The following is an 11,151-nucleotide window of genomic DNA, read 5'->3' on the forward strand; positions in this document are numbered from 1 at the left end:
CACTTTCATCACTTCACTCTTGCTCGATTGATTCACAAATCAATAAAAAGACTTTTATTTAAATAAATGTTATTCAAAAACATATGTTTTTTTTTACTAATTTTTAAAAAGTTTTGTTAGCTTTGTTTGATGGTTTTATGTATATTTACTCCTTGCAATAACAACGAAAACCCAGGAATAAAAAAAAAGAACATTCAAACAAATGTACAATCACTCATAACGCACTAACAGAGCCTTTTTGCGTTCATTTCGCATGCACTTGGTGCACATTGTCACAGTCACCTGCTGCGCCACATGAATTGTGCGGAGGGTGTGCAGAGTAATAGTTATGCTGTGTAGCCTGCTGCATTGTCTCGCGAATTGTGCCAGCTGGTGGCTCGACACCGGGTTGAATTTACAGCAATTCCACGTGATAAGTTGGTTCCTGGCCGTGTGTAGCTTCGCAGGATTTGCCGCATGGTAGACTGACTCTAGAACATGAACTCATAATTTTCATCCACCTTGAGGTACACGATACGAAGATATTGACGCTCGTGCTTGAAGCTTATGTTATGATACAACAACAAAAAATTAAACAATTACTTACCATTTTGTAGTGATGTTTAAACATTTTCTTTAAGAAAAAAAAATTAATTCATAAAATCCTTTTTTTGTTTCAACATAATTTCCACAATGCTGGTACTATTTCGAGCGGACTCATACTTTCGCTAACCAATGCAGCATGTCGACGACATTGATGGTGTATGACGCTTGTTGGAGTCGATGTTCTTTGCAAGAATTATTTGCTCTTCCCTTTTCCTGCTCTCAAGCACCTCCTCGCCTCAGTGTCTAGCATTGCACTGTAACCGTATAACATGGGTTATAAATTATCAATGCTTTGGTGGTGATGTTCAGGTCGAAGCTTTCAAAGCCTTTTGTACATCATGTACAGCCATGATGCTTCTTTCCCGTTCAAACATGGCCGCCCGGAAAGCATTGTAAAGGGAGCTTGCTGAACTCAATTTTGTTGCCATTAGTTTATTTTCTCCGTTTCATTGTGCTACACTGCATTAACATAAGCATCATAACCGTCAGCATCATCGTTCTCATCGCCCAATATCATTGGCATCCTCATGAGCCATTGTTCAGACTGGAGCGGCGTACGAACGCTACCCCGGTATGCCGATGAAGTGGCTGCTCGATAATGCTTGCAAGAATGGTTTCTGTTACAGCCACGTGTGCTCGTGTGATAGCAGCAAAACATGCACGAAATAATGGTCGTTTATTCGCGGCTTTGAATAATTGATTAAAAATTTTCCCATGACGGTGGCAAGCGTTACGGAAAATGTTGATGTTTTAAAATTAAAAATACAGTGTAACGCTTTCCTTCGTGTAAAGTTCAAACCCATTATGGGGAAATCATAACCATTCTTTTCCTGGTTTCGCTAAAGGTACTCAGGGAACTAACTTTTGATGATGAGTACATAAGTGGCTCTTTTTTGTTTCAAAGAAGTAAAAATTTGTAAGCAAACATATTACAATTTTTAATACTTGCCTTAAGTTGTTTGAAGTTAATTTCTTATTTAAAAAAAAACCTCAAAAAGGATGTTCTAATGTACTCTTAATTTTGATTGTAAAAGTAAAGAAAGCCAAACAAAAAAATAAATGCTATTTCACAATATTTTTGATTAAATGCATTGTTTTAAATAAAAATATTTTCCGAATTGTTTTCATTTTAATTCTTTCAAAAAAAGCATTTTTAAACCATTTAAAAAAACGAAAACATGCAAATGTTCTTATCTTTAATTCGTTTATTATTAGTAATGACAAGATCTCATTGATTCGCACTAAACAAAAACAAACAAACAGAACGTTCTACTATTTCACGATAGTAATTATTTGTTTTTCGTTATTTTTTCTTCTTCCTTTCTTCTGTTCTCTCTAGCATAGTACAGCAACTGCAACGGTTTCGATTAATATTGTTTTATGTATAGGCCCGTGCATAACAGTTCTTGCTTTTATTTTCCTAAACGAATGTCTACGAGCAACGAGTACGCTTGCTACTAGCACTACTTCTACTCACCGGGAAAAGGCAGCTGATTTACGGCAGGTCAGTATCGAGACGTCGGGACATTGGTGTGTATTTGTTGTGACCCAACCTAACCACGATTGGAGTTCATCCCCAAAAAGGTTAAAACAAAAAATGAAACTTTTTTTTGATCCCGTACGAAGCTTCGGGGATGTATGTTTGGTGTGTGGTGACTTTACGTGTAAGTGTTTCATATTTTTACGTTTTCCGCTTCACGCAGCTTCCGAATTCGATTCCGCTTCATGTAGAGCAGTATGCTGATGACCGCAAGACAGAACAGCAATATAAGCACGCCACTGACCGTCATCACCTTGACGCGCCGGTAAGGATAAACGTACAAATCAATCTCGTTGCTGCCACTCGTGTAGTTGGTCGTCGATAGTGCAAACACCTGGAACGTGTACAGTATGTCCTCGTCCAGGTTGTCGACTGTAGGAAGAACAAAAATGGTTGAAGTTTTGTATGCTGTAGTTCAGTTTAAAGTCTGCCACTTACGAATATATTCCGTCTCGGATGTTTCCGCACTTCCGTACAGTTTGTGCTTCGGTTCGATCCACCAACGTAGAATGTAGAAACGAAGCTGATCCAATCCCAGCTCCGGCGGTTCCCAGCGTGCCACATAGTGATCCTCCTCTTTGTGTACGATGAAGTTCCTTGGTGATCCAATCTGGCTAAATTGGAGCAGTGCATCTTGCAGTCCATTTTCCGGTTGCTCAAACTCAGTCGCTTTAGAACAATATCCCACAAACATTAATGTCTTTTGAATGGAAAGAACTCTCAGAAAGGGTAGATACAATACTTACGTTTTGTGAAGTAGCGGAATGCTTTGCTAAACATCCCATCGCCATAGTTGTCCTGACACAGCACCATAAACTCGTACTCTCGCGCCGGTTGTAAGTTGGTGATCGTCGCTTCCAAAATGTGCTTGTTGCTTACCTTCAACGTTCGCCATTCCGGTGCATCGGCTAACCGGTACCAGATGATGTACTCCAGATACTGACGAATGTATCCCGGTGCCCAACGAATCGTAATGGACGTATCGGTACTGTTACCGGTCAAATTATACGGCGCCCTCGGCGATACATTTTCAATCATAATCTCCGCATCAGCCGTTACCGTAGCGGCCTCATTTGTCGCCTGACAACCGTAGATTCCTCGATCCGACTCCACAATATCTTCGATTGTTATGTTTCCTCCATTAAAGGAAAACCGACCGTACGGTAGCAGACTTCCATCTTTCTAAATGGCGATCGAAAACAAGGCATTAATATTAGATTTTGCACAAACGTATGATCAGGGTGCAGAGCGTCTTACCTTGACCCAAGCTATATGTGGCACGTGATAACCGTCACGATCACGAGCATCGCAGTGCATCTCGACCGTTCCGCCCATCTTGGTGACGTACACGAGCTTTGGTTTGATCGTGAAAAATGGAGGCCTCTGTACGATCACATTAATTATCGGGGATGGACCATCGGTACCGAGATCGTTGTACGGTGTGCAGGAATACCGACCCGCGTGTGAGTCATCCACCTTGTCAAACTGAAGGCTACCGTTGCGATTGTAAAACACACCCTGAAACCATGTTTCATAAGTAAGACGACATAATTATATTCTATATTCTCCTCAGCAACGATCTCCTAGGTAAAGATCGACCACAATGAAGCTTGAACTATGCCTAGTTGCCAGTTACGAAGCTGTACAATTTTCCAAACTTATCAATTTTGATCTACTCAGTACTCTTGTATATCCTAAATGGCTAAATAGTCAAGAAATATCCAGAGTTCTTCAAACAATCCTTATTCAACATGTTATCAAAAACATTCAAGTTTAATTGAAGACTGAGGGAATTCCTCCAGACTATCTTGTATAACCTAACTCAGGAAGATAGTTTCGGATTTTACATTCGATGGTCGAAAGTAGATGTACTAAGTATAGATTATATTCACATCTCCATTGTTGGAGATTTCTATGATCTTTATATTACCCGCACGGTTTAAAGTGAGTTGGTACTCACTCAAGACTCTGAGAAAACTCAGAGTACTTGGTATTCAAAATTCTGAGGAAACATTAAACTGACAAAATCTCTCAAAATGTTCCTCTAACAATCGACAATATCTCTACCAACCTTACCTGTACATTGTACGGATCAAACAGAAAACCGTCTTTTTCCCACCGAAGATTCTTTAACGGCGGGTTCGATCGGAAATGACAATCCAACACAGCTGACTCACCAAACGGAATATATACCTCCTTCGGTGCGTAAACCACCTTCGCCTTATCTGTAAAAAACACCAAGAAATGATGAAGAATATTCTCCTCAAGGAGTACTCGAAAACCCGGTTCCTACTTACACTGCACATTCAAGTACGCACTGGCCGATTGTGTATCGTTGGCGGTATTTCGCACCTCACAGGTGAAGAATCCAAGATCGCTCATCTGCGTTGGGTTGATCGTAAGGCTCCCGTCCGGACCCATCATCGAACGGTGCGACAGATCATAGTACTCCAGCAGTGACACATTGTCCTTGTACCATTCGACGAACATCGTTTCCGGGTTCTGTACGACACAGTGGAAAAATGCCGGATCACCTTCCAGCACGGTTTGGTTGACGGGTGGAATGCGCAACAAGGTGCCGCCTGTATTGTGATGGAAATTGATTGTTCTGGTTTTTTAATCGTTTTGTTTAAAACACAAGTTTTGACTGGCGTTCATACCTAGCACGGAAATGTGAAACCAGGTGCCATTGTTGCGCTTGTTCGGCACACGGTTCGGGAAGATCACTTTGCACTCGTACCAACCGTTGTCGCTTTCGCGTATTGAGGTGAGATTGAGCGACGCTTTGCCGTACAGAATGTCGTTGTTTAGCAGAGTTACTCGTCCAATGAAGGTTTCGTAAGCATTAAGGACACCGTCGTACAGTGTGAAAACGGGTTTGTTCTGTTGAAAGGGGAAACAAATTGAATGCAAATATTTTAATATAGCTATTTGGGAAAAAAATGATTAAAAAAACAATTATTTAGGACATATTTCGTTCACTGACAGCATGATTTTTTTGTCAAGAGTAACGTCAATATCTCACGCCACCAAACGATCAACGATCAAAATGGATTAGAAAAGAAGTTGTTACAAGTGTAATAAGTGTCAAGCGGTTAATCTAACGAAGAATTATGATTAATGCTACATTGAACTCTCCACACAAAATGGCATGAGAAAATGTACCACAATCCATTCGAAAGCAATCCAATGTTTCATGCGAAAACACGCAACGCTTCGTCGCCCGTCGGAACCACATCAACCGGTCCAAAGTGACCGGTACTGCATGGGTGTCAAGATAGTCATCTGGTCTTATCCTTTCTTCACGTTTTCGCCATGCACCGCCCGGCACTATCCCCCCCCGGGCCGGTTTGCTGTCGGGGCAAATGAAATGATAATTGCCATTGCCACAGAAATGGAACGGTTCCGGCCGGTCACAAACGGTACAAAACCCGGTACCACGGCACGGTTTTGTTAAACGATGGCTCATCCCGTTAAATTGGCAAACGGAACCCAACGCTAGAGCGGCTGTCATTGGGCACCCGCGACTCCGGCTGCGCAAAGCGAAAATGGCGACCTGACCGCAGCATCCCATTCATTATCGAATTAAGGTCATGCTGTCTTAGAAATGGTAATGAATTTATTGACAATATCATTTAAGCCAACCATAAGCTGGCAAACTCCCTACGAACTGGACGGGCTGGTAATGGAAGTCGGACGGGTGGGAACATATGCACATCGGTTAAGCACGGGACCTGGTTGATCTCGCTCGGAATGGCAAATATGGCCGGCTGACGGATCGGCCGAAAGTGGAACTCAAGGTTATTGCAGCTAATTTTGGCTGATCGTATCAGTGGTGTTGCAATTTATTTTAAAGCCATTTAACGAAGAACTTTGAGGACATTTTTACAACTTGATGCCATAAAAGAGATCTAGTTAAGTTTGGGATTATTGAGAGAGATTTGAGTAAAACAATTATGTTAATTTATTTTCCATGAATTTATTAATCTTAATGGTAATAAGTATTGCTTAACTCATGCCTTATAATAAATATAACAGTGGGTTAGCAAAAACTTTTCCATAATGGCGAACTAAGTAACAATAAAAAAAACGTTACAATCAATGTAACACACATCAAGCCTTCATTATGGCCCCAAAAAAGCCACACAGTATATCCACATTCGGTGACGGTTTCAATTAGTGTCATACGCAAACACACGAACAATCCAAACGCTAGCCGAAATGTATGTTTCTTCCATTATTATCCAACTATCCACCATATTCGTCACCCAACTATCCGTTCGATTGCAACCGCCGGCTGTCAACCAAAAACCGCTGCACAAGATTTCTCATTTGCATTTGCATAAACCTGCCCCGGGTATCTTCTCCTCCTCGCGTTTTTGCTCCATCCCTCTTTATCTCTTTGTGTTCGCGTGCAAAACATGAATCCGGGCACCGGAAGCGAGCCGACGCAACGCCATCCAGCGTCCGAATGTGGATGCGCAACGGTTCGCGAATTGATTTTTGCTTCCAGTGTTTTGAGCGCAAATTAATGCGACTCGCGTGCGCTTTTGCTAATTACGATCCACTGCCTGGCGGCCAGTGTGCTACCTTTCCCCCCCATAAACCCCATCACCCGTTGATGCACGGGCGGAGGTGAAAATGGTAATCATTTGCGCGTTCCGAGTGATTGTTTATTTCCTTCCTATCTGTTTGTTTGGTATTAAAGCAAGAAAACAGTTGAAGGAAATGGACAAAACTTTTGTGAGTGTTTCTGAGCCGATAGAAACAGTTCGGTTCTTTTTTTTCTGCTGTTATACGGGCAAAATGTTACGGAGAGCGATGTCTATAGGCTGCCCTGGAACCACGTTGATTTCAAGTGAAAATAAACATTTGCTTTGCTTGTACAGCTGTGACGCTCAAAAGCAATCAATGGGGGGATCAGTAATTCGTGTGGTGTGAAAGGATCTATGCTAGATGATTTTGTAGGAAGACGATTGTTCAAGTTTACGAGCTTTAAACATATAAAATTGTTTATGAAATAACAACATTTAGGTTAAATACTATTTTTCTTTTGGGAATATTTTATAACAAGTTAAATAATAATTTACAATAAATCAATTGTAATAAGCTAGAATCATATTTCTCAAAATGATAAGATAGTGTTGGAATCCATTTTATCCTTTTTTTGTTACAAAGATCCTTTGCCGTACCGCTGTATACGGCTTTAATTCCTCTTCTAACTTATCTTATTTTAATTCATAAATATCCGCTTTCCTTTCTCGTCTCATTCTTCCACCCTGATCTCTTATTACTTTCCCTGTCTAGCTGTTTTCCCTCTGAGAACAGCGATAGCTAGTTATAACATTTAGATATTTTTATATTTTCTGTAGTTAGTAAGGGGAAAAATTCCAATAAATTAAACATTGCACGTTAAACATCAATTAGAGATCGTTCAAAATAGAAAGAACAACAATTTTTAAATGGACGATAATAAACGGATAAAATAATTACCAGAGATTATAATAAGCCATTGCATATGATCCTTGCAACAATTTCTTCAAGTTTTCTACAGAAATATCTTAATTGTAATAAACAGTTTTAAGTGACTTTAATATTTTTCTTGTTAGACTTTTTTTTACTGTAAACCAAAAGATCATACTTACAACTGAAATAGTATTTATTCACAGTAAATCTTTCATGTTGTATGGCAGTTTGACATTCCATCACTCTAACGGAACTGTCAGAATTGACCTAAACATCTACGTATAACTGGATTTAGTGAAGGCACCTGCAACTATTGGACATTTTAGAGGAAATTTTTTATCCTTTTAAAGTTTTTAAACTTATTCATCTTATTCGTTCTTCAAAGGGATGAAAGGGATAAAATGATGTTGATGTTTATCAGTTGTCGTTTGCAAAAATTTAAACCAATTAAGATTAACTTGCTAATCTTTATGGATCAATGTTGTCGTACGATATATCACGCACAATAAAGCTCAAATCTATCCTGTGAAGTTTTATTAGGAAACATTTCCAAGAAGCACGCTTGCTCTTTCCGTACTAATTGACAACAAAGATTAAATGCTTGGTTACATTCTCTGCACGAAAGCATTTTAAAAAACCAAGTCGCAACAATAGCGATTAGGGCTTAAAGCCTCTTAAAAAAGACACTCAATCGATAGACAAAGTTAATCGATTTAGCTTAAAACCCACCTCCATCCGGGTGGGGCAGGTTGGCATTTAATTCACGCCCCGTACATAATCTGCGATAAAACAATTCATCTTTTGCACCATAAAACACCGCACGTACACAGCCATTTTGTGTCACACAAGGTTTTAAACCGAGCTTTCGCCCGTTATTATCCGTTACAAACACCCCCTTGGCTTTTGTGGGGGGGGGGGGGGGGGGGGGCATGGCAAAAGGGAAGTCACAAACGAGTGGCGATAAATGAAAACGTCATAAAACGTTATCGCATCCCGCACAATAGCCCGAGCGAAAGTGTGCACTAAAATGCAGCGTGCCCATAAAACCATCATCCGTATTTTCACCACGGATCGCAAATGGTTAAGCTAGAGGGTGGTCTTTGGAGTTTGTTTAGAAGGGGAAGGAGTGTTGGGTAGTGTTGGGCATTTGTTTGTGTATCTTTCACCCGGTCACACGCGAAAACCTTCACCAGGTTCACGGTATTGCAATTCGTTGCATGCAGTCGCGTTCGCGTGCACGTCACGTTTTCAGCCTGTCAACCATTAGAAGCCACATCTCCTCCCAGCCCAGCGTTGGCCATCGATTAGGGGTGGCTTCCTGTTGCATCTGTGAACGCCGTGCATGCTAGTGTTAGGGAAAACGGATCAAATGGAAAAAGAGAAAACATAAACGAATCTAGAAAAAATAAAGCACCGAGCGAGACGGATGGAGGATCATAGATGCAGCGCATCATAGAACACACTGTTGCGTAAAACAAATAATAATAAATTTGACCTTAAACTTTACGGTCAATGAAATGATACTCCCCCCGAGGGGGGCGGAGGACGGGTAATGCATTCTCACTTGGAAGGTGGCGATCGTACCGCCGCTGGAGGAAGAAATAGAATGGAGACACGCCACACGCGACAGCTGACGGTGTATTACTTTGTACATCTTGGGGTCCATATTATGGTCCATGCTGTGGGATTTTGTTATTTTCAAAACCAACAACTCCCATCACCACGACCACGGGTAAGGTTAAGGGATAATGTTTACGTTTACAATGATTTACACCACAAAATTAATTGGATCGTACAACGTCCATTTTCGGACCATCGTCTGGGAAACTGACGTGTCCGGATGGTTGTTCCTCATCGATAATGTCGGTTGTTTGTGGAGTTGATTTTTATACCTGACATCGCAATAACGTGACGTAATTGAATTTTTTTTATCAAACCCCTATTCCCCGTTGGATCAATGTGGCAAAAAGGATGAGAAAAACACTTACATCTTTGTTCCAGTGCAGAACGTACGGTATGGGTTCGTCCTGGGGAAAATCAACCGGACAGTCCAGTATGACGTACGAACCGATCTTCGCCTCCAGATACACCGGCTGACGGTCATCCAGATAGCCTTGGCTGGGTTTCACCGCACCGAACACCGTCAGCAGCGCAAGCAGCAGCGACACGTGGGCGACACTGCCGGACGGACGACAACGATGGCGGCGTACCAGTGCGTCACCGCCCACTGGCCACCGGCTGCACCGAACCGCGGTCATCAGTAATTGCTGCATATTAATCATTGTTCTGGTCTCGTCCCGTTCGGTCGTGTAATTTGCATTAGCCCTAATTGATGGTTATCACGCTGGCTAGACTTTGCTAGAAGAGGCGAGAACCGGACCACAACACGTACACACCCGTGTACCGTCCCGCCGTACTTCCGGGCGATGGAAGTTTTACACTTCCTCACTAGTTGGAGAGATTTGTTTAGGAACTCGTGCTCGGATGTTTGGATCACTCCCTGGATCAGTTAAAACAGCAAATCAACACTTGAAATTGTAACTATAACTCGGAACGGAATGATCACAAACTTTTAGCATCACTTCCAAAAAAGCACCCTCGACACGATGCTACTCTGTACCGAGTTTGAATTATTTTAATTCCTTTAGCTTCAGCATCACTAGTGAATTTCTTGCGCGTTTGTGTGATTGGACGGGACACACGAACACCTTATGTAAACGTACGTCTCCCTTGCTCACCGTGATCCGTTTATTGGAGATTATGCTAATAGAAGTAGAACACCGTACGTGACGACGCTTCGACGCTCTAGAGATGCACGCAGATATAGGAATTCTTCTAACCTGTTCCTTGTTGAAACCAAATACAACCATCACCTATCCGAATGATTGGTTCTGTCTTTTTTTTTGCTATCTCCAAAAACGTTATCGAATTAGAATGTCTTGCCGCAAACGAAGATATCTTCCCGTGTGTTGCTGTGTTTTTACGCACTTTGATACGTCCGATCACATGAACGTTCGCACGATCGCGAACGGCTTCCAATCCGTTACTGATCGCCACAGCATCAACGCATCCCGAACAAAGCTGAGCTGAGCTCACGCAAATCGCATACAGGCACACACAAACACATGTGTGTGTGTGCGTGCATGGATGAAGATGATGGTGGAGCGATCGCATTTAGGGTTGATTCGTTTGATAACATGACAGCGCATTTGTTTGGTCAGTGAAGAAGCAGTGTGCATGAAGCAAAGAGCGCATGAAAGAGAGACAGAGAGAGGGAAACAGACCTGACTCCATAATGGTTGCAGAAGCACTAGAATGGGATAGTCGGACGGTGGTGCAGCTTATGTGACAGCTACTGGACAGTAAAATGAAACAAAACGCAATTACACAACCATCCGATCGACCTGGGGGGAAGGAAAAGGGGGAAGAGGGGGTTGATGCTTATCCATGGTGGGGCCGGATGGGTGAGGGAGGTCGTGGTACGCTTCGGAAATGCTGTCATATTAGCATTACGTTAGAGATGGAATTTTGATTCGCGACGGAACGCAGCTCACTCGGAA

General features: G+C 41.9%; 1 protein-coding gene across 1 annotated transcript; it reads right to left on the reverse strand.

Moving 5' to 3' along the window:
- Positions 1-1,772: 1,772 nt before the first annotated feature.
- LOC125764478 (protein borderless) lies at positions 1,773-10,658 on the reverse strand. The gene is made up of 8 exons (XM_049428786.1): positions 9,580-10,658; positions 4,786-5,008; positions 4,423-4,707; positions 4,202-4,350; positions 3,383-3,643; positions 2,872-3,307; positions 2,564-2,794; positions 1,773-2,497 (listed from the first exon to the last, which is right to left on the reverse strand). Exons 1-8 carry the CDS (start codon positions 9,871-9,873, stop codon positions 2,259-2,261), a joined length of 2,118 nt encoding a protein of 705 aa, XP_049284743.1. The 5' UTR covers positions 9,874-10,658; the 3' UTR covers positions 1,773-2,258.
- Between the last annotated feature and the right edge of the window lie 493 nt (positions 10,659-11,151).

Source organism: Anopheles funestus, chromosome 2RL, assembly GCF_943734845.2.
Source record: "Anopheles funestus chromosome 2RL, idAnoFuneDA-416_04, whole genome shotgun sequence".
Taxonomy (NCBI): Eukaryota; Metazoa; Arthropoda; class Insecta; order Diptera; family Culicidae; genus Anopheles; species Anopheles funestus.

Coding starts and splice junctions, on each gene's coding strand:
- LOC125764478 (XM_049428786.1), bottom strand. CDS start 9,873: ATGATTAATATGCAGCAATTACTGATGACCGCGGTTCGGTGCAGCCGG. Junction 3,644..4,201: donor TTGATCCGTACAATGTACAG/GTAAGGTTGGTA, acceptor ACATGGTTTCAG/GGTGTGTTTTACAATCGCAA. Junction 3,308..3,382: donor CACATATAGCTTGGGTCAAG/GTAAGACGCTCT, acceptor ATCGCCATTTAG/AAAGATGGAAGTCTGCTACC.